The sequence below is a fragment of the Nicotiana tabacum genome, chromosome 22, assembly GCF_000715075.1.
Source record: "Nicotiana tabacum cultivar K326 chromosome 22, ASM71507v2, whole genome shotgun sequence".
Lineage (NCBI taxonomy): Eukaryota > Viridiplantae > Streptophyta > Magnoliopsida > Solanales > Solanaceae > Nicotiana > Nicotiana tabacum.
Window position 1 is genome coordinate 148,792,704 of NC_134101.1, and position 24,826 is coordinate 148,817,529.

General features: G+C 36.5%; 1 protein-coding gene across 3 annotated transcripts; it reads right to left on the minus strand.

Annotated features, from left to right (window-relative positions):
- Window positions 1-347: 347 nt before the first annotated feature.
- LOC107794837 (heat stress transcription factor A-7a-like) lies at window positions 348-2,589 on the minus strand. Of its 3 annotated transcripts, XM_016617375.2 has the most exons (4): window positions 1,962-2,589; window positions 1,619-1,693; window positions 690-1,423; window positions 348-521 (listed from the first exon to the last, which is right to left on the minus strand). In XM_016617375.2, the coding sequence occupies exons 1-4, from the start codon at window positions 2,271-2,273 to the stop codon at window positions 512-514; spliced, it is 1,131 nt and encodes a 376-aa protein (XP_016472861.1). In that variant the 5' UTR covers window positions 2,274-2,589; the 3' UTR covers window positions 348-511. The 3 variants fall into 3 exon arrangements, with proteins under 3 accessions (XP_016472861.1, XP_016472860.1, XP_016472864.1); XM_016617374.2 differs by having other exon boundaries at window positions 348-1,423; XM_016617378.2 differs by lacking the exon at window positions 1,619-1,693 and having other exon boundaries at window positions 348-1,423.
- Between the last annotated feature and the right edge of the window lie 22,237 nt (window positions 2,590-24,826).

The window sequence follows — 24,826 nt, forward strand, 5'->3', positions numbered from 1 at the left end:
AAGTAGTTATAAACGGCCACTTCAATAAAATCTTGATTCTGGAGTAACTGGCATTTCTACTTTTAACTGCTTCATCATCAAGACAGCAATCTAAAAACCACATAAACAAAATATTGCAACATTACTTAATGAGCAATATATCACCGAAAACGAGAATTTACAATAACCTTGAAAGACCAATAGACTTGACCAAAATCTTCATAACCTATGCCTGCATTTGGATTCCAGAGAAAAACAAGACTGAGAAGTTGAGATGTAATAAAGGCAGTGGAAGGGAACCAGTAATTCAGAATGTTAAAGTAACCAGAAACACCAAGAAGCGATTTTCTGACTCGACTCTTGAGTGCTTCACAAATCTATTCTGTCAATTGCAAAAAGTTGAAATGACATTTAAAATCCTAATATGTTATGACTAAATTTACACAGAAAGGGACTGGAATATTGGTTCCAGAAGAAAAACTACCAAAGATTAGCCAGTCGATCCATTTAGCTGCTTTCTTCATTGAACACTTCAGAACCAACTACACAGAGTCAAGAAATATAAGTTAAATAGTAAGAGTAGTAAATAAAACAATGTAGGTCCATACAAGATTTTATATGATCCAGCAGATGAACGAGTTTTTGAAAAATTGCACCAACTAAATTAGTCTACGGACTTCTAATAAGGGCTCGAATCCAAGAAACCCAACCTCTCTGCCAAGACATTTACATCTTCCTCTTCACCATCTTCATTTCCAGACACGTCCTCCTCGTTAAATAGCTCTTCCCAGAATCCCTCATCGAGTTCTCTATCCGTGTTGCCAAATTGCTCGAGCCCTTCTCTCGTCTCTTCTTCGTGTTGGTCCCTTCTTGCTCTACCAAATCCCTGCATTTCTAATGCAAGTGCTTCAAGTTCGGATACTTGGAATCCACTACCCTCTCCGAATTCCAAAGGCTCTGATTTTATGGGACGGCTTGATCCTCCAACATCTAATGTACTAGGCCCCTGATCAATAGGTCGTCGCCTTTTCTTAGTTATAGCCTCTTCTAGTTCTTTTCTTTTCTCTTTTTGTCGGATCAACTGTTGGACAAACTCGGGATTCTGCAAAGCTCTTGCTAAGAAATTCATCATTTGTTGTTGCTTCCTCTCTGTCCCTTGTAACCTAACCTCCAACGATCGAAGGTAAGATCGAGTGTTTTGTTGTTGCTGTCTAAGCTTCATTAATTCCATCATTAAAACTTGCTTGTCGCGCCTCAATCGATCAACTTCTTCGTCAAATCCGAACCTTCCTAATTCAACACAAGGACCAAGTGCTTGTTCTGTAGGAAGAAGCTGAGAATTAGTTGTTTTTCGTCTCCTGATATTCCTTAGAAGCTGCTTGTTTCCCTTTAGAAATGCCTCGTTTGCAAATTCCCATTTCTCTGGATCAATCTTTCTAAATCCCTGCAACAATCAAATTCCATCTACAGCTCAGTATTATCTTCCAATTTTGCAAGAGCTATCTTATCTTTTTTCTTTTTCTTCTGATAGCAAACCATTCTTGAATCTTGAGACTTGTGAATTTTTTTTTCTTCTTTTTGGTCCGCACAACTTGTGGACCGTATGGTAAATATTTTACTACTAATAGGTTTTACCAACCAGCTGACAAGTTGAAGGAAGCATCATTTGAACATCCAGATCAGAGAGGACCTTTTTTGAATATCTTAATTCTGTCTGAAATTAAGAACACAATTCTAAAAGGTAAGTTTCACATAGGCAAGTAAACGGTAAAAGTGGGAATTTTGTTTTGAGATTTTCCTTCCTACTAATAACCTTGTAAACACTGAAGCAGGCCATAAGGTGGATTCACTTGTGTGTTCACAAAGATTTAGCAATCAGGAGCAACTTTTAATACACCAAAAAACATAACAATAATAATACTAATTTGAAAAATAAATTTCCCACTTCAAGATGCATTATAAAGACTAGATTGACAACTTACATAAGTATTTAGCTGTCTGACAAAGCTAGAGAAGTTGTTGTGTTTGAAGAATCTGGGGAGTAAACTAGTGGAGAAGGCATGAGGATCCCAAACAACAAAGCTTTGACCACCTCTGTTCCAAGAAACAACATGATCTGTGCTTGAATCATCCACCATTTCATATGTCTTTGTCAGGAATGGTGGTGGACCGATGTCGTGTAGCCCCTCCATTGGCTGTGGTGGTGTCATTACCGGCGGCGGTGGCTCACCGCCGCCACCTCCCGAACTTGATCCGGCGTACTCCTCTTTCACCGAGTACAATGGATCCATCATTGTAGTAGTTGTTGTTGTTGTAAGTACCTAATATCGTACAGTAACAGTTGAAGTTAGGATGACTTGGACAATCCAAAATTTAAGGGAGTGTTTGGCAGTGAAAAATAGTAGAAAAGATTGTACTCCCTTTGGGAAGAAAATGAAGGATGTAAACTGATCAAGTACTATGATTCTGTATAAATCAGGAAAAGAAGTTTGGATTAGACTTTTGGAAATCTAAAGTAGTTTATGCCGTTAAGCAGTTGAGTAAACAAGAGACACCATGGATAAAAGAAGCTTTGGAAGTAAGTGTTAAAAGTGATATAAATAGAAAGAATCAGCAACTCACCTCCTATTTTAAGAAGGGATAATAATAAGTAAAATTGTTTTAATGGAAGTTTCTAGACTTCTAGACATTTGGGGAGTGAGCATCTTCCTCCTTGTGCTTCTCTTCTATTCAATATTTTAATATGTAATTATCCAAAAAAAAATTATCAAAAAAAATTATACAATTATTTTAATATGTAGTCTCTCATTGGGAAATTGGGAGGAGGGGAAGGTTCTCTTCAGAATATGAGAGGAAAGTTCTGGAACTTAGGTATGGTGGAGGTGTGGTTTGGGTCCACAGGAGTTGCAAGTTGCAAGAAGTGGTTTTGGATTTTGATGCAGCGGTTTAGGAAATTTGATTGGTGGGATTGTGAAACTCTCCTATTATTGGCTGACATCATTAAAAAATTTGAAAACTATCTACCATCAAGACAAAAGAAATGAGAAGAGAGGAAAGGGGGAGTTGGAGAAATATCATGCAAAATGTTAAAGAGATATGCCCTTTCTAAAGCCATTCTTTATATTTTTCCATAGACCATACATAATAACGTTATATCTCATTACCAACAAAAAAAAAACCATTATATCTCTTTAAAACTATTCAAATAATATATATCTACACGCAAGATTAAAAAGTCTCATGATATAATGGTTATTAAGTGTATTTCCAAAAGTAAGATTGAGGATTCAATGTTCATGTCCATCTTTTATCTCAAATAAGTACTTTTTTTTGGTTTGATTTACTCTATCCCCGAGTAATCTCTAATCTCCTTTTGTAATTTTAAAATGTTATACAATCAAATCAAATATCTAGTAGCAGTGAAAGATGTATCATATAGTTAATAAATATAAGTAATTCTAACATTTTCCATATTTATGTAAAAAAATTATAAAAAATTTAACAACAAAAAAGATTCAATATATAATTTCAAGAGTGTAATTTGTTCAATAGTAAGAGCAGGTTGATCTATCAAATTTAAATCCTGAATAAGCTTAATTATTTGTAATAGTGCACATATCTATATCTATCTATCTATTTATCTATATCTATATCTATATTATATTAAAAGCACGAAGGCCCTTAGCGAAGTGTCGTTCGCTTTTTTTACCCTTTTAAAACATAGAGTTCACATTGGACGATATTATTTGATAAATTTTTGCCAGAATTATTTATTATTAAATTTTGTTTTACTTATTTGTTATAATTTTTCTTCATGCTTCTTACACAAGGAAAGTTAATAAATTCTTTTTCCTAAACTTTCGCTTCCCTTGATTCCACTGTAAATGACTTCTTTTGTTTGCATTAATTATTTGGTAAAAAATTTCTTCACGTTTCTTAAACAAAGAAAGTAAATAAAAACAGTTTCCTACACTTTAGCTACTTCGTTCAATCTCATTAACTAACCGTATGTGTATTTGACTTTGGTTATATTCCCTACTCTTTGGAGTAGTAAATGTTTGGTAATTTTTTTGTACACTAGAATAGTTAACAACTTTTTTCCTAAACTTTTACTACTTTGTTCAACTCTCAATAATGACTTTATTTGTCATACAAGGAAAGTAAATACGCACGTACACTAGGAAATTTTGTAATTAGATTGTCCACGAGCATATAATTTGTTTTATGTGTAAATTGTGTACCAAAATACTTCTATAAAAGAAGCTACAATGTCACAAATTAATCGTCAAATTTCGCCCTATTCCAACACCGCAATTCCAGGTTTTGTTTCTATTACTAATATCAACTTTTTTGTTACTTCGTATTTTGCAACACGTTTGCATGCACCAGTTTTTATTGTTGCATCAACAATTTATCTTTATTGTCGCATTAACAACTTTTTATTATATAATTTTTGTTTCATGTTTTGGACGTGGCTAATTTCGCATCTCACGTAATTTACAAATTTAATACAAATTATTGAACAATTGCAATTCATTCATCACATAAAATCGTTTAGACATTCAATCTAAGTCTTATTACTTAAATTAGTATCGTTTTTTCTTTGTTGTATGATTAAAAATACTTATTGTTATGCCAGCTAAAGTTTCTTATTTTAAATAGAATTAAAAATTAAACGATATGCTTTAATTCTGTGTAATATTAATGATTTGCGATATTTGCAATTGCCATGCTTGAATCACTCAGATTTCAACAATTACATTCGTTCAGGTAAACAATCTTCCTTATATCATAAAAATAGCCAATTATTAAATTAGTCAATTTGATAACTTATAAAACTCTTATGCTTTATTTTAGGTAGACTTGCGATAGCCAGTGAAAAGGAATTGTCATACCAATGTGTCCCAATAAATAGTCTAAGAGAATCTGATTCATGTTAGGTAATACGAGTGTTAGTGTTTGGGAGTGGAATAGTAAAAGATTTCAACAATAAAACAAATCAAGGCACCCGAAAAATTTTGACATTAGTTGACAAAGAGGTAATTATTATTTTATATCGATAATAATATAGATTATTTCATGTCTTTTCATATTATAGTTTTAACCATCAGATTAATTTAAAGTGAAACTTTTTATACGGAACAAAAATTCACGTTACACTTGTTAATGGTTATTGAGATGTAAAAAAATTATTTAGAATAAAACAAGATATGAAAAAGCACGAAGGCTCTTAGTGAAACATCGTTTGCCTTTTTTACCCTTTAAAAATAAATATTACATTGGACAAAATTGTAAAAATTTACTTTCCTAATATTTAGGATCTTGAAATAAATTAAGATTTTAGTTATTAAATATCTCTTTATTCAACAAAGTAGGAAGTCCTAATATTTAGAATTTTAAGTCAACCAAGATTTTATATATTACAAATCCGTTCCTTGAAAAGTTGGTTGTCCAAATACAAGAAAAAGAAAAATATGATTGAACCTGATTATAATAATTTATTGTAATTGAAGTTCGATGTAATTTATATTGCTGATCAAATCTCACTAATGAGTGATTCAATGTAATTCAACTAAAATATTGCATATTAAATTATTTCTTTATTTAAAACTTATAATGAGCTAATATTAACAATTTGAATCAACAAAAAATCATAATAATAGTATTTTTGATTGTATATAAATTATAATTACCGTTGAATATAACAACTGTAATTATTCATAAAATATTGTCACACCTCCTTTTTCCGCACCCGCGAGGGGCACAAGGGAGTTTTTTCCAATTAAAGGACAATCGAAAGGGGATTTATTTGTTTATTTCAGAGTCGCCACTTGGGAGATTTAGGGTGTCCCAAGTCACCAATTTTAATCCCGAATCGAGGAAAAGAATGACTCCATATTACAGTCTGCGTACCAGAAATCCGGATAAGGAATTCTGTTAACCCGGGAGAAGGTGTTAGGCATTCCTGAGTTCCGTGGTTCTAGCACGGTCGCTCAACTGTTATATTCGGCTTGATTATCTGATTTTATACAAATATGAACTTATGTGCAAATTTATCTTTTAACCGCTTTATTATTATTGTTTTTAAAAGAAATGTGAACATCGCTTAAAACACGTCTTTGGACTGCGTCACATGAAATGCACCCACAATCCGGAACATGTTTTATTTGATGTTTTGGGATTTGAATTCGGGTCGCATGAAATGCACACCCAGGCTTAAGAAAATAAAATATTAAACACGCGCCTAAAGAGACTATCGCGTTATTATTTTGGGATGACCGTGAAATTCGCTAAACGGTCCTTCCGAATTCTAATTAAACCATACATTTTGTGAGGGCCCCGCAATCTATACGTTTTATTTGGCGAGGCTCGTCTCATTTTTATTTTAAAGGATAAACCTACAATGACTATATTTTCTATTAAGTTCGTCTCTAAAATAAAAGAAAATCTCTTAATTATTTACATGTTGAAAAACGTAACTTATTAGTTATTAGTTTACGGCTAATGCGAATGGAAAATTGCGGTCGAGTTGGTGCAAAGAAAAACTGCTTTCATTTTATATTCTGTTATTCAATAATACTAGAACATGAGATTGACCATAATATCAAAACAGATTAATTATTCTCCGATTAATTTAAACTAACATTATTAGATGAAGAAAGTATACATATGCAACCTCATTATTCATTAATCATTCAACTACATCTTTATACGAAGAAAGAAAAATTATATTCAACCACAAATCTAAACAGGAAGGAATTCAACAGGAACAAAGCCTGATTAATATTTCATTTTTGCTTCAAGCCGAGATTGTACAAATGTGTACCTGGAAACAGCAGTACAAGAACAAAAGAAGTAGAAGTCAGCAGCAATAATACCACAGCAACAGCAGATTCGGCAACACCGCAAAACCAGTAACAACCAGTAGAATAACCCAGCAACAGATTGAAAACTCAGCAATACCAAAGTGCAATCACAATCAAAGCAGAGGAGAGAAAAGATACAAGATGCAGTAATTTCGGATTTTTTGAATAACACTCGAGAAAGACAAACGGAAATTATTCAAGTGAAAGTTCAAATTGCATTTCTCTTTGACTCACAAAATGTTTCAAGTCTTCTAGCTCTCAAGTGTAAAAAGCCTCTCAATAATAACCTCTAAGTTTTTCTCAAATCTGTTCAACCTTTTTTCTCTCAATGTTCAAGTCCTAAAACTCTCTCCAAAAATCCTCTCCATTTCAAGTCAAGAATGACTCTATATATAGCAAGACCTTGTCTTGAATTCCCAACCCCAAATTATTCCCCCAATGGCATGCTTTGTCCCACTACTTAATGTTTTCTTTATTTTAAATATTGTCCCACATGCCTACATTAAATAAATGCCACATTACCAACTCATTACAATATGTCCCCCATGCCTACATTAAACAAGTACAAGATTCCTCCCCATTATGTTTTGTCTTGTCCCCCATTATATTAAACAAGTACATCAAAAACCTCACCCCATTATATTTTGTCCCACATGCTTAACATAAAGAATCAAAATAATGTTCAATTACCAAACTACCCCTCCGACCTTATTGCAATTACAAATCTACCCACGAATGCACTGCAATTTACCAAACTACCCCATCAGCTCTAAACAATCAATTAATCATAACTTAACCAAAATATAGTCAAGATGACCAATTTCTCAACAATCTTCAACAACAATTATATGAACACGATGAACAACACAACTCAAAATTAATGGAAATAAATTAACCATATCGGGAACCAATCCTGGTTAATTTAGACAATGAATGTATGAGCAAGGATACAACAATACGAACAACAAAACACATGATTCAAACTAAATTAACAAATCAAAGACAAACATAAACTCACATTAAATCACTGGATCTAAACATGAACTTCAAACAAAGATGAACATGAATTAAATCTATTTTTAGCAACAAACATGACGGATTCACATGACTCAAACAACATTAATGATTTCTGGAAAATACATAACAACATGAAACAAATTGAAGAAATAACCAATTAAATTTCAATTTGAATCTAACAAACATTAAACTAACAAATATTCACTTAAACAATAATACAAACATGAAATAACATGAAAAACAATTAATTAATCTTTCATTTGGAATCTGAAAAATTAATTTAACAAACAACACATGAACATGAACTAAAAATTAATTCAAACGATAAACAAAACAAACATTTGCCGATTTTAGATTCGAAAACATCAAAACAAAATACGGACAAAATAAAACTAAAAAAATCTACTAAGCGGATCGAAACGACGAACAACAACTAAACAAACGACGTCGACCAAAGCTCGAACAAACGACGATGGAGGCGAATTTAAGAAGCGAACCAAGCAACGCTGAAGCAGTAGCAGCAGTTCGGCGCAGCAGAAGGGACGCAACGAGCTTCTTCTGATGTTCGTAGCCGAAGCAGTAGCGGCAGTGCGGCCCAGCAGCGACGCATCCCTTCAGCAGCGACCAAGCAGCTACGAACCAAGCAGCGACGAGCTGCTGCATTGTTTGGATGGGGAATATGAAGGCAGGCAGAAGCAGACACGGAGAAGACGAAGGTGAAGCAACATCATCAACGGGAAGCAAGAAACCAGAAGAGGGCAATGACCGCTGCAGCATGACGGGTCTGTTTGGTTCGCTTAAAGCTGAAAGCAGAAGAAGCAGCTACGACAATAGCTGCCTGAACAGCAGCAGCAACGGCATGGACGTGACGAGGAGGAAGGCAGCCATTGACGTCGAGCTCAAGCTCGAGCTTGACGCCGGACGACGAAGATGAAGCAGAAACAGTCGCGTGGTCGCCTGGGCTGCTCATAGTCGAAGACTAAGCAGCTGCGACCTTGGTGATAGTGAAGCCGAAGGCAGCGGGGTGGGTCATCGACGGGAAGCTGGGCAGCCATGGTTGCTCGTTGACGATGAGTTGTTCGACTACTAGCGACGGGTGGTCGATGGAGGGGTTGTGCGCGGGTGTGAAGGTGAGTAGCCATGGTTGGCTATGGCAGCCATTGGAGGGGAAGGGCGACGTGCAGACATGGGAGTTGGGTGATTTTGAGATTTTGGAGAGGAAGAAGATGGAGGGGGGCGGGTAGGCTTAGGTCTTTTTTAGGGTTTTTTGGGTTTTTTTTTGTTTTTTTTGTTTTGTGTTTTGAAAAATGAAGAAGGGTGTTGGGTATTTGGGTTAATGGGGCGGACCGGGTCGACCCGGTCTGAAGTGGACTGGGTCATGGAGAAGATTGGGCAATTTTTTGGGCTTTTGGCTTACAATTGAAGAAGTGGCCCAATCCGATTTTCTTTTGTATTTTTGTTATCTTTTCTTCTTTTATTTTTTTAAACTAAATTATAAAAATACTTAAATTATTATTAAGAACTAAATTAAGTTATAAAAGCGCAAATTAACTCCCAATAACAATTAACGCACAATTAAATAATAATTAAGCATAAAATTTTTCATTCGGACATTAAATGCTAAAAATGCAAAAGATGCCTATTTTTGTAATTTTTAATTTTTGTAAAACTAATTTAATTACTAACAATTGTATAATTAAATCCTACATGCAAAATGCGACATATTTTTGTATTTTTTATTAATTTAACAAATAAGCAAACACAGACAAATACAAATAATTATCTAAAAATATCACAAAAGTACTCAAAATTGCACACCAAGGAAAATCATTTTATTTTGCATTTTTTGGGAGTATTTCTCATATAGGGCAAAAATCACGTGCTTACAGACTGCCCCTCTTTGCCCGGAGACACGAAGGGTTTTCGTGCAAAGATAAAGCGAGCGATTTTTGCCCATCCGAGTACTCCGTGTGAAGCATTTTTTTGAAAAAGATTTAACCGAACCTTTGCTTCAAAGGTTTCCTACATATCCCTGGCTAAAGGGGAATCAGGTTAATGTAGTTCGGGAAGTTTTGGTAGCTGGGACTACCGTGGGACTGCAATGTTACTGCTGTTGCCTGCTGTTATCACTGCTTACCGATCTCCTTGTTACACCGTGTTTAAAAGAAAACAAGAAGCTAGGCTAGACTGTAACTTGTTCTTGTTGCCTTGCTTTCTTGTCAGCTTGTGTTTCATCCGGTGCTTTTCTTCCTTGAATTTTGGAATGATACTGGCCATTTGCTTTTCTGAATACCAGTTTTCATCATTTTGCTCGGTCCGCTGGGGACATGGCTTTCTTCATTAAGCTTTTTGGCGGTTCCTCTGGTGGGTACGGCTCTCTTCATCAGACTTGTTATGCTGGGCATGATTTAATGTTCACCAGTTGCTTCTTTCAAGACGCCTTTTTTCTTTCTTTTGACTCATGCGCCTGAATTTGTTCTGGGATCTCTTGCTGCGACCTTCTGTTTCCCGGTGCTGGGGATTTTATTGTTTCCTGCTGGGGATTCTTGTTGTAACCCTCTGTTTTATTGTCTTCTGACTTGATCTTGAAATGTATGCCTCTGTTATATGGGCGGGCTCCCAACTTCAATACTTGAAAATTAAAGACTGAAATGTATGCCTCTGTTATCTGGGCGGGCTCCCAACTTCAACACTTGAATTGTAAAGATTGAATGTATTCCTCTGTTATTATGGGCGGGCTCCCAACTTCAACTCTGGAAATATAAAGACTGAATGTATTCCTCTGTTATTATGGGCGGGCTCCCAACTTCAACGCTTGAAATGTAAAGACTGAATGTATGCCTCTGTTATCTGGGCGGGCTCCCAACTTCAACACTTGAAAGTAAAGACTGAATGTATTCCTCTGTTATTATGGGCGGGCTCCCAACTTCAACTCTGGAAATATAAAGACTGAAATGTATGCCTCTGTTATCTGGGCGGGCTCCCAACTTCAACGCTTGAAAGTAAAGACTGAATGTATTCCTCTGTTATTATGGGCGGGCTCCCAACTTCAACACTTGAAAATAAAGACTGAATGTATTCCTCTGTTATTATGGGCGGGCTCCCAACTTCAACTCTTGACAGTAAAGACTGAAATGTATGCCTCTGTTATCTGGGCGGGCTCCCAATTTCAATGCTTGAAATGAAAAGACTGAATGTATGCCTCTGTTATTTGGGCGGGCTCCCAATTTCAACACTTGAAAGTAAAGACTGGAATGTATTCCTCTGTTATTATGGGTGGCTCCCAACTTCAACTCTGGAAATATAAAGACTGAATGTATTCCTCTGTTATTATGGGCGGGCTCCCATCTTCAACGCTTGAAAGTAAAGACTGAAATGTATTCCTCTGTTATTATGGCCGGGCTCCCAACTTCAACTCTTGAAAGTAAAGACTGAAATGTATGCCTCTGTTATCTGGGCGGGCTCCCAATTTCAATGCTTGAAATGAAAAGACTGAATGTATGCCTCTGTTATCTGGGCGGGCTCCCAACTTCAAAACTCGAAAGTAAAGACTGAATGTATTCCTCTGTTATTATCGGCGGGCTCCCAACTTCAACACTCGAAAGTAAAGACTGAATGTATTCTTCTGTTATTATTGGCGGGCTCCCAACTTCAACACTCCTTAAAGTATAACATTCTGTTGGTGTTATTCTTTCGTGCCTCCTCGGTCATTTTTCCTCTTACTTGAATCATCTCCCTTCAGACTTCTTTCCTCGAAAATAGCATTTCATTCCTCCAAAAATTGCTCGAGATATCACTTATCCAGACCTGCGTTGCCTTCCATCCTTCCCCAAGTGGGTACCTGATTTTTGAGAAAATTTTCGCGATAAGAAAATTTTCTGCCCCGGTTTGATGATCTTCTTTATGGCATGTCCTTCCGCCATCTGTAACATTTCTTTTCCCTACTTCAAATCAAAGAAAGATTTTGTTAGTTAAAAACATGGTGGGTGGTCGTGCCACTCCTGCTGGGGATGTTTGTTTTTTTTTTTTTGCTCGGTGTTCCAGTACACTATCAGAACTTGCTGGGGATGATACTATTTATTGGGGGATGATATTATTGCTGGGGATCACGTCCCTGCTGTTGACCACATTCCCGATGGGGGTGGTTTTCCTCTTCTTTCCTTGCTCCGCGTTGTCTCGACCCCTTTTTCATTATACCCCATTGACATTTAGACCAACTCATCATTCGGTCTTGCAACAAATGTCTTTTCCGTTTCATTGCCTTATCTTTGGCATGTCCTGTTCGCCTTTTGCATCGTACCATTTTGGCAATTAGTAGTAAGCTCTGAAAAACAAAATCCCTCTAAAACACACTACTCGAAAAAAACACTTTGAACCCAAAAATGAAAAGTGATGACTTTAAAAGATAAAAGAAAAAGTTTTTCTGAACAAATGTTGGGGAAAGAAAAGGAAAAGAACTTATCTGAATGGTACAATCAATCCCAATGATTATGTCATGCATTTCCGGATCAACCAACTCAGTCTATTTATATCAATCAATTTTTCTGACGGCCTTACTTTACGGGGGATGCGCAGAAGCCTAACTTTCGCTTGGATGCGGATCATTTTTGCCAATCTTATCTTGTTAGCCCCCTTTATATCCTTGTCGCCTCATAGTGCCCTTCGAGGGGTTTTCACTGATGAGACTCTCTCATTTCTCTCAATTCTCGTCGCCTTATGGTGCCGATATGACTCTTTGCTGGGGATTCTTTAGGTTATCAATTCGTTGCCGACTTTTCTCTGCTTTTATTTGTCTGACTTGGCATTCCTCGATTCTGATCGGGAGGTCTTTTTTGGACATCAACATGGGTTTTTGTTTATGGCTAAAAGAAAAAAGGGGGCATCAAAAGGGTTCAAAATAATTCTGATGGGTAAAAACCATTACAACTCTTGGAATCGAACTTCTTTCCCAACATTACAAACATAACTTCTGCCCCAGTTTCTTGCTTGGGGATTCTTATTTTTGGTTTCACTATGACCGAGCCGTGAGGCGCCTACGTATCCTTCTTTGAGGAATCAGGTCAAACGTAGTTCAAAACTCCCTTTTTTCTTTTTTTTTTCTTTTTTTTGTGACTTTTCTTTTGTTTTTATTATATTTTTCTTCTCTCTTTTTTTCTCATTTTCATTACTGATTCCAAAAGAGGGGTATGAAATAATAAATAAGGCTCAAAAGGGGAAGCAAAGGTTAAAATGTTTGGATAGAAGAAAAAATTGTCTCCGTCATTTCATTCTCCGATGAATGCCAAGTATAAACAAACAAACAACAATTAATAGCAATGTCGATGCATCTTCCCTCGACATCTGTCTGACATAAAGCGCAACTGGATAACATCTTGGTCACAATAGATGGCCACCGCCAATTCGGGACAAATTTGCCATTTTTGCTTTGGCCTGATGTGGGAGGATCCGTTTCAACACTTGTTGTCCCTCTTCAAATTTCCTGATATCGTCTGCATCCCCTAAATTGATGTCTTATGCGTCATTTAAGTTGGGCTTGGATTTCTCTTCCAACTAGCTTAACTCTCTGTTTGTCTCTTTGAAGGCTTTATTATCACTGTATTCCGATTCGTCATCGTGATTGACCTTTTGTACAATCAGTTCGGAATCAGATTGATTTTTAGACTAAGTTGATGATCCGTTGTGCATGTCATGTCATTGGAATCAGTATAAAGAGCATTGTTTAGAAAGAAAAAAGGAAGAAAATAGACTCAAAACAAAATAAGAAGAGAAAAGCTTTCACTTTATAAAAATAAAGGATAACAGAGTTTCACACTAAAACAAAACTGGATCACAACTCTGCAATAATCCAAAACAAGAAAGAAAAATCAGAGCCCACTACCAAGACTCCCTTCGGATAGGTAGAGGAGTAGCCGTCCAATTGTTGATTTTTGTTTTCAGATCCATGAATTTTTTTTTTAAAATTTTTTTTTTTAATCTATTTTTTTTGAACTATTTTCACCGGCACGGATCGTCATTAATGTTTGGCGGCTCTGGAACCTGAACCTCGATCCTATTTGTGTTGATGAGCTCTTGCACGACATTCTTCAACTTCCAACATCTCTCAGTATCGTGTCCGGGAGCCCCCGAACAATATTCACAACTTGCTGAAGGGTCAAGATTTTCAGGAAGAGGATTTGGTAATTTGGGCTCAATAGGATTCAATAGGCCTAACTGCCTCAATTTGTGGAACACGGTAGTATAGGATTCTCCCAGCGGAGTATATTTCTGCTTCCTCTCATTCTTAAAAGCTTGATTCCCCCGGAAACCTGACCCTGGAGGATTTCTATAGGCCCTCGGAAGTGGATATATGTTTGGTGGAGGTGGGTATGTATTTTGGGGAGCCGGCGCACGCCATTGTGCGTGTGCTGAAGAGTGGGTATAGGTTTGTGCATGATGAACGGAAAAATGGGGATCTGGCAGTGAGTAATAATGTCGTGGAGGGCTATATGGAGTGCGGGGGTAATTTTGGTGGTAGGGTCGTGGGTGGCTATAGTAGGGTGACGGGCCTCTAGATCCGAACCAGGCTCCAGACTCAACAGTCGTGACATCTTCTTTCTTCTCCTTCCCCAGTACACCCTCAGTGCCGCTCTGGATGGCCTGAGTGGTTGCTTTAATTGCCGAATAGCTCAGGATTTTGTTGGACCTGAGTCCCTCTTCGATCATACCGCCCATTTTTACTACTTCATTGAAAGATTTACCAACTGTCGTCACTAGATGACCAAAGTAAGTTGGCTCCAAGGTTTGTAAGAAGTAGTCCACCATCTCTCCCTCTCTCATGGGAGGATCAACTCTGGCTGCTTGCTCTCTCCAGCGGAACCCGAACTCGCGAAAACTTTCCCCGGGCTTCTTTCCAGTCCTTAACAACGTGAGACGGTCAGGGACTATCTCGAGATTGTATTGGAAATAACCTGCGAAAGCCTACGCCAGATCATCCCAAGTGTACCATCTGCTGGAATCCTGCTTGGTATACCATTCTAATGCCGATCCGCTCAGACTTTGGCCGAAATAAGCTATCAGCAGCTCATCCTTGCCGCCTGCCCCTCTCATTTTGCTACAGAATCCCCGCAAATGTGCCATGGGATCACCGTGCCCTTCATATAGATCAAACTTAGGCATCTTGAACCCAGCCGGGAGTTGGACATCCGGGAAAGGGCATAGATCTTTGTAGGCCATGCTGACCTGGTTGCCCAATCCGTGCAGGTTCCTGAAGGACTGCTCCAGGCTTTTGAATTTCCTCAATACCTCATCTTGTTCTGGGGCTTTAACCGGCTTTTCAATTTCTGCCGGTGCCTCCAAATGTGGATTGTAGGCATGTGGTTCGGGGGCATGGAATGTAGGCTCAGGGGGATAGTATTGCGTATCGGGAGCCTGAAGCAATGGCTCGCTGTTTGATCTTTGCAGGGTGGCTGATGTGGGTCCCATAAAAGTGGGAACATTTGGTATTGGGAGAGGTTGATGGGGCGGTGGAGCTTGGGAATCATGGGGGCTTCTCTCCTGAAGACAACGGTGATTCGGGAGGCTAGTTGAGGGGCCAGAGTGAGGGTATTCCGACATATGCCCTAGTGGCTCAGAGGTCTTTTGTGCTTTGGCTAGAGCTAGCTGCATTGCATTCATCTCTAATCCCATTCTTTCTATTTTTTCCATCGCTTCCTTTAACAACTGGCTCATCGGCCTTTCTTCCTCGGTACTATTCTCTGAAGTAGTCATGCTTGTTGCTATCAGTCCTTTGGATCTAGTTTGGTAAGGGTGTGTTGCCAGAATTCTTTAACAACTAATTGTCTGGATGTCGGAAAACAACAAACTTGTTAGCGTTAGAGTTTAACAGATTTGATAACAACACATTGAGGATGCAATGCTCCTAGGCAGTTAACCATTTCTAACATGCTTTGCTTCGAACAACATGCGTCATCCCGGCTTGCTTATTTGCCCCTTCAAAGTACTTTGGGAACCCCTGTATTTTATCCTATTTTGTATTTTCTTTTTCATTATTAATGGCGGTCGAATCTTATGTGGATTGCCTACGTATCACGTCCCCGCGTGAATTAGACCTTGCGTAGTTCGGACCAATAAAAGATAAACAATACTCAACATTTTTTTTTTATTTTTTTTTCATATTAAAACAAACTGGGTTTCAAAGGTTTGAAAATGACCTACAAACTCGAAAATCAAACAACCCACGTGTTCTAATTAAAAGATTTACAAACTCCAAAGCAAATGACCAGCTTCCTTTCTCCGTTCGACAAATGCAACCGAACAGTTATTTTTGCAAACGTGGCCCCTTCCAAATTCCATATGAATTTTGAGGCCGGGGAGGATTATTTTATGACACTTCTACAAACTTGTCCGTTCTTTTACGAAAATAGCCTTTCGACAACTGAGAGATACTCTAAGGCTATTTCGGCAAGAACGGTTTAAGACGCGGCCGAAGCTGGCTCGGCTTATTTTGACTAAAATTCAAACGGTATTCACTTGACCGCTGACTCTTTGTTTTTTTTTTCAAATTACAATAAAATCTGGTGTTGCAAACACGGCCCTTCAGCGCCTCGGGGACGAAGATTTATAGGGCTGTGTGGGTCAACTAGACCAAAAATCCTAAACATGACCCAAAAGTGGCGGTTTATGCAAAGTCAGCCTTCCGGCGTCCCTTTCGGGAACATTCGGCTATTTATGACAAAACAGAATCACCTGGCTTATTTATGACTCTTTTTATCGTTTTTCAAATTAGAAAACTCAATATTGCAAACATGGCCTTTCAACGTCTCGGGGACGAAGATTTTTTAAGGCTGTGTGGGTCAACTGGACCAAATCTTAAAAAAAATGACCCGAAGGTGGCTGTTTATGCAAAGTCAGCCTTCCGGCGTCCCTTTCGGGAACATTCGGATATTTATGAATAAACAGCATCACCCGAACTCTTTATGACAGAATTGACATTTTGACATGTTTTTTTTAATTTGTTTTTGGCTATTTTAGCAAAAGGTGGGGTAGGACCCGATGAGGGTTGCCTACGTATCTCACATCCGGTGAGAATCAAACCCGCGTAGTTCGGGCAGGTCATGGATAAAATAAATAAACTAATTTTGATTTTTTTTTTTGGAATTTGTGAAAGAACTGCTTTAAAAGAAGAAAGGAAGTATTATATTTTTTTTTTGATTGATTTCTTATTGAAAAAAAAGACTTGTAAAAATTCCTTTTCTTTTGATTTGAACTTTGAGAATTTCAAAAGTAAAAGGAAGATATTTTTTTTCTGAATTTTCATTTGTTTTTTTTCTTATTCTAAAGAAAAAAGAAAATATTTTTGGAATTTTACTTTTAATAAAAGAAATGCTTCTAAAAAATATTTTTTGAATTTTGAATTTTCTTTTCAATTTTGAAAGAAGAATCAAAATATTTTCGGATTTTTTTTTTTCTTTTTTTTAAAAAAAGAAAACATTTTTATTATTTTTGTTTTATCAACAATGGAAAATAAAGATATTTATATTATTTTTGCAAGACATATCTTTTTGGAATTTTACTTTGAATTTTCTTGGCAAGACAAATACTCTTTGCAACAAATAAAGATATATATATCTTTTGGAAATAAAAAAAACTTTTCGGATTTATATATATATATATATATATATATATATATATATATATTTGCGACAAATAATGAAAGACTTTTTTTATTTTTTTTTGCATTTTCATAAGCAAATAAATAATAAAAAAAACCATTTTAAAAATAAGACCTTTTTTTCATTTTCATTTTCATGGCAAGACAAACTATATATTTTTTCTATTTTTTATTTTTGAAAAACAAAACAGAACAACGACTTTTTTTTTCTTTCTTAGCTTTTAATAAAACAAACTAATAAGACATTTTTTTTTCATTTTCTTAAAATTTCGGCAGAGTTTTGACAGTATTTGGGCATTTGTTTTCTTTCAAAAATAAACAATCAATTCCCTAACCGCTATTTCTTTTTTTCAGTTTCAAAATATTATTCCCGATATTCACAAGTCAGTCAGCACACGAGTCCGAATCAAATAAATGCACATAAAACAAATAAGATGCATCAGGATGGTCATTTTCATTTTTGGTGCACCTGTCCTAGACAGACCCAACCCCTGTGTTGAGCCTCCAAAATCAGATGCACGTGATGCAAACAAACGTTCCTACTAGGGATCCGGCATGTGGCTTTGTTATACTAGGTTCAGAACCTGGGTGTTTGTTCTAGACCTGGCTTACCCGAGCGGACAGCTCAAGCCGAGGAGGAGGCGGCAGTCCGGGAATACAGAAGCTTTACCGGCTTTGCGACTTATCCAAACCTCGTTCTAAATTGGGACTTGACACTATACAGAAAAGAAGTCGTACGAAGTACACCCTTCTTCATGATTCAGAAGACTCGGAGAGAAGATGGGTTTCGGCACAGTTTATATACAGTTCAGATAATATCAAAGCGTTAAAAGCAGCATTTAGCACATTAGGCTCAAAACATGTAAAAATCAGATAAAGCCAAATATAACAATTTATCTAAGCTCGAATTTCTAACCCTGAACCAGTGGTTCTGGGTTTTTATCCCCAGCAGAGTCGCCAGAGCTGTCACACCTCCTTTTTCCGCACCCGCGAGGGGCACAAGGGAGTTTTTTCCAATTAAAGGACAATCGAAAAGGGATTTATTTGTTTATTTCAGAGTCGCCACTTGGGAGATTTAGGGTGTCCCAAGTCACCAATTTTAATCCCGAATCGAGGAAAAGAATGACTCCATATTATAGTCTGCGTACCAGAAATCCGGATAAGGAATTCTGTTAACCCGGGAGAAGGTGTTAGGCATTCCCGAGTTCCGTGGTTCTAGCACGGTCGCTCAACTGTTATATTCGGCTTGATTATCTGATTTTATACAAATATGAACTTATGTGCAAATTTATCTTTTAACCGCTTTATTATTATTGTTTTTAAAAGTAATGTGAACATCGCTTAAAACACGTCTTTGGACTGTGTCACATGAAATGCACCCACAATCCGGAACACGTTTTATTTGATGTTTTGGTATTTGGATTCGGGTCGCATGAAATGCACACCCAGGCTTAAGAAAATAAAATATTAAACAGGCGCCTAAAGAGACTATCGCGTTATTATTTTGGGAAGACCGTGAAATTCGCTAAACGGTCCTTCCGAATTCTAATTAAACCATACATTTTGTGAGGGCCCCGCAATCTATACGTTTTATTTGGCGAGGCTCGTCTCATTTTTATTTTAAAGGATAAACCTACAATGACTATATTTTCTATTAAGTTCGTCTCTAAAATAAAAGAAAATCTCTTAATTATTTACATGTTGAAAAACGTAACTTATTAGTTATTAGTTTACGGCTAATGCGAATGGAAAATTGCGGTCGAGTTGGTGCAAAGAAAGCTGCTTTCATTTTATATTCTGTTATTCAATAATACTAGAACATGAGATTGACCATAATATCAAAACAGATTAATTATTCTCCGATTAATTTAAACTAACATTATTAGATGAAGAAAGTATACATATGCAACCTCATTATTCATTAATCATTCAACTACATCTTTATACGAAGAAAGAAAAATTATATTCAACCACAAATCTAAACAGGAAGGAATTCAACAGGAACAAAGCCTGATTAATATTTCATTTTTGCTTCAAGCCGAGATTGTACAAATGTGTACCTGGAAACAGCAGTACAAGAACAAAAGAAGTAGAAGTCAGCAGCAATAATACCACAGCAACAGCAGATTCGGCAACACCGCAGAACCAGTAACAACCAGTAGAATAACCCAGCAACAGATTGAAAACTCAGCAATACCAAAGTGCAATCACAATCAAAGCAGAGGAGAGAAAAGATACAAGATGCAGTAATTTCGGATTTTTTGAATAACACTCGAGAAAGACAAACGGAAATTATTCAAGTGAAAGTTCAAATTGCATTTCTCTTTGACTCAAAAAATGTTTCAAGTCTTCTAGCTCTCAAGTGTAAAAAGCCTCTCAATAATAACCTCTAAGTTTTTCTCAAATCTGTTCAACCTTTTTTCTCTCAATGTTCAAGTCCTAAAACTCTCTCCAAAAATCCTCTCCATTTCAAGTCAAGAATGACTCTATATATAGCAAGACCTTGTCTTGAATTCCCAACCCCAAATTATTCCCCCAATGACATGCTTTGTCCCACTACTTAATGTTTTCTTTATTTTAAATATTGTCCCACATGCCTACATTAAATAAATACAAGATTCCCAACCCATTACAATATGTCCCCCATGCCTACATTAAACAAGTACAAGATTCTTCCCCATTATATTTTGTCTTGTCCCCCATTATATTAAACAAGTACATCAAGAACTTCACCCCATTATATTTTGTCCCCCATGCTTAACATAAAGAATCAAAATAATGTTCAATTACCAAACTACCCCTCCGACCTTATTGCAATTACAAATCTACCCCCGAATGCACTGCAATTTACCAAACTACCCCCTCAGCTCTAAACAATCAATTAATCATAACTTAACCAAAATATAGTCAAGATGACCAATTTCTCAACAATCTTCAACAACAATTATATGAACACGATGAACAACACAACTCAAAATTAATGGAAATAAATTAACCATATCGGGAACAAATCCTGGTTAATTAGACCATGAATGTATGAGCAAGGATACAACAATACGAACAACAAAACACATGATTCAAACTAAATTAACAAATCAAAGACAAACATAAACTCACATTAAATCACTGGATCTAAACATGAACTTCAAACAAAGATGAACATGAATTAAATCTATTTTTAGCAACAAACATGACGGATTCACATGACTCAAACAACATTAATGATTTCTGGAAAATACATAACAACATGAAACAAATTGAAGAAATAACCAATTAAATTTCAATTTGAATCTAACAAACATTAAACTAACAAATATTCACTTAAACAATAATACAAACATGAAATAACATGAAAAACAATTAATTAATCTTTCATTTGGAATCTAAAAAATTAATTTAACAAACAACACATGAACATGAACTAAAAATTAATTCAAACGATAAACAAAACAAACATTTGCCGATTTTAGATTCGAAAACATCAAAACAAAATACGGACAAAATAAAACTAAAAAAATCTACTAACCGGATCGAAATGACGAACAACAACTAAACAAACGACGAGCTTGATTACGCAGGGGCTGTTTTGACGAGCGTCGACCAAAGCTCGAACAAACGACGATGGAGGCGAATTTAAGAAGCGAACCAAGCAACGCCGAAGCAGTAGCAGCAGTGGCGCAGCAGAAGGGACGCAACGAGCTTCTTCTGATGTTCGTAGCCGAAGCAGTAGCGGCAGTGCGGCCCAGCAGCGACGCATCCCTTCAGCAGCGACCAAGCAGCTACGAACCAAGCAGCGACGAGCTGCTGCATTGTTTGGATGGGGAATATGAAGGCAGGCAGAAGCAGACACGGAGAAGACGAAGGTGAAGCAACATCATCAACGGGAAGCAAGAAACCAGAAGAGGGCAATGACCGCTGCAGCATGACGGGTCTGTTTGGTTCGCTTAAAGCTGAAAGCAGAAGAAGCAGCTACGACAATAGCTGCCTGAACAGCAGCAGCAACGGCATGGACGTGACGAGGAGGAAGGCAGCCATTGACGTCGAGCTCAAGCTCGAGCTTGACGCCGGACGACGAAGATGAAGCAGAAACAGTCGCGTGGTCGCCTGGGCTGCTCATGGTCGAAGACTAAGCAGCTGCGACCTTGGTGATGGTGAAGCCGAAGGCAGCGGGTGGGTCATCAACGGGAAGTTGGGCAGCCATGGTTGCTCGTTGACGATGAGTTGTTCGACTACTAGCGACGGGTGGTCGATGGAGGGGTTGTGCGCGGGTGTGAAGGTGAGTAGCCATGGTTGGCTATGGCAACCATTGGAGGGGAAGGGCGACGTGCAGACATGGGAGTTGGGTGATTTTGAGATTTTGGAGAGGAAGAAGATGGAGGGGGGCGGGTAGGCTTAGGTCTTTTTTAGGGTTTTTTGGGTTTTTTTTTTTTTTTTGTTTGTTTTTGTTTTTGTTTTGTGTTTTGAAAAATGAAGAAGGGTGTTGGGTATTTGGGTTAATGGGGCGGACCGGGTCGACCCGGTCTGAAGTGGACTGGGTCATGGAGAAGATTGGGCAATTTTTTGGTCTTTTGGCTTACAATTGAAGAAGTGGCCCAATCCGATTTTCTTTTGTATTTTTGTTATCTTTTCTTCTTTTATTTTTCTAAACTAAATTATAAAAATATTTAAATTATTATTAAGAACTAAATTAAGTTATAAAAGCGCAAATTAACTCCCAATAACAATTAACGCACAATTAAATAATAATTAAGCATAAAATTGTTCATTCGGACATTAAATGCTAAAAATGCAAAAGATGCCTATTTTTGTAATTTTTAATTTTTGTAAAACTAATTTAATTACTAACAATTGTATAATTAAATCCTACATGCAAAATGCGACATATTTTTGTATTTTTTATTAATTTAACAAATAAGCAAACACAGACAAATACAAATAATTATCTAAAAATATCACAAAAGTACTCAAAATTGCACACCAAGGAAAATCATTTTATTTTGCATTTTTTGGGAGTATTTCTCATATAGGGCAAAAATCACGTGCTTACAATACTACCTAAAGGCAGACTCAACAAGTATTCAAGGCTTCTTTTGCAATCCACCTCAAATACTGGGGGGCATCCCGACCACTTATTAGAAGGTTTTCTTTTCCTTTCCATAAATAGGCTTTCCCAACGACAATAGGGATTCTTACTTGTTTTTGCATGATTTGGAATTGGAGTGACAAATACATGATTTACTTCAAAATTTTAAATAATAACTTATTCAAAGTTTACATTATAGCTTTAACATACAAATTGTAGCTTTATTTAGTTAATCAGATTGTATTGCACAATAGTCTATGAATCTTCACTTAATTTTAACACAAAAATTGTAAATTTTAATTACATGTAATTTATCACATCGTCTTTAATATGAAATAAAAAAAAATCAAAAAAAAATCTTTATAGAATAATGAAGGTGGCAATTACATCCAAAGAAAAAAACTACTAACTTCTAATTTATAATCATAGGCTACTTTCTTCCGTTCTTTAATTTTTATTAAATTATAAATACATTGTTCAGTATTATAGTTAAATAACTTTAAAAATTGTATATTCATTAAATTAGGGTTCACGCGCAAAGCGCGTACCCTAAGACTAGTTATATAAAAAGCACGAAATCCCTTAGCGAAATGTTGTTCACCTTTTTTACCCTTTTAAAATATATTTCACATTGGACAGAATAGTCTTTTACATAATATTTTTTCAAATATTTAGGAGATTAAAATCTACTAAAATTTAACTTCTTAAACCATTCCTTATTTAAATTATATAGACAATCTTAATATTAGGACTATAAGACTAATTAAATTTTTACCCAATAAATTATTAAAAAAAATCAGTTGTTTGAAACGTTATTCGATCAACAAATAGGACAATCTTGAAATTTAGGCATGTCGATCACCCATAGTGAAGTATACATTCGTTTTTTCTTTAAATTAGCCACCGAAACTTTGATCATAAATTAGGACAATCTTAAAATTTAGGCATCGATCACCCATGATAAAGCATACATGAGTTTTTTCTTTAAAATAGCCACCTTTGTTGTTATCTCTTTTTTCTTTAAATTTTATTCTATACCTCCACGCATGTTTTTAATAATACTTATGAAATTTTATTTTCTTTAAATTATTTTTCTTGATGCAACACACACGTACAACATGTACCATAAAACTAGCCTTCTTAAAATCTTAGATTTGCTAGGCACATCTATATTTACGCTCTCCTTTGTCTCCTTATTCTTCCTCCATATCCTCCTTTGTCTCCTTCTGCTTCTTCTTCGACTTCATACTTCTTCTTCATCCTTCTCCTTCCTATTGATTTTCTTTTAGCTTCCAAATCCGGCGATCTAAAACTGAGAATGTCATGAAAGTTACTATAAAAGAACAATGCGATACAAATACAAGTTGTAGCTTGGAAGTGTTGGTGGGAGACTATGAAAAATTATGAATTATCTCCTTTTCTTATATCGTGGAAAGACAGGTAGCAATTTGATTAAATGTTAACTTCGTTTTGGGTAGTCCAAAATTTGTATATGAAGATATTGAAGTTAGACATCAATTATAATTCAACAGATTCCGTCGCTTATTTTCTATCCATTGAAAACAAAATCCATAACTATGAAACGACCCGGCCGGTCATTTTGAGAGTAATAGACCCGATCCTCTATTTACTGTTTTTCCCGTATCTCTTTCTGCTTTTGTGACTTGCCGGAAAGTTTTGATTGTAATTTCGGAGTGATTTGGGACACTTAGTCCCTAAAAAACAGAAGCTTAAATTCTAGGATTTTGACCGTAGTTGGAACTGTGTGAAGACGATTCCGGAATGGAGTTTAGTCGGTTCCATTTGCTCCGTTAGGTGATTTTGGACTTAGGAGCATGTCCAGATTGTGAATTGGAGGTCTGTAGCTGAATTAGACTTGAAATGGCAAAGGTTGAATTTTTGGGAGGTTTGACCGGAAGTGAAATTTTTGATATCGGGGTCAGATTCCGATTCTGGAAGTTGAAGTAGGTCCGTAAGGTCGAATATGACTTCTGTGCAAAATTTGGGGTCAATCGGACGTGTTTTGATAGGTTTCGGCATCGGTTGTAGAAGTTTGAAGTTTCAAAGTTCATTAAGTTTGAATTGGAGTGTGATTCATGTTTTTAGCGTTGTTTGGTGTGATTTGAAGGCTCAACTAAGTTCGGATGATATTTCTAGACTTGTTGGTATATTTGGTTGAGGTCCGGGGGTCCTCGGGTTGATTTCGGATGGTTAATGGATCATTTGGCATTT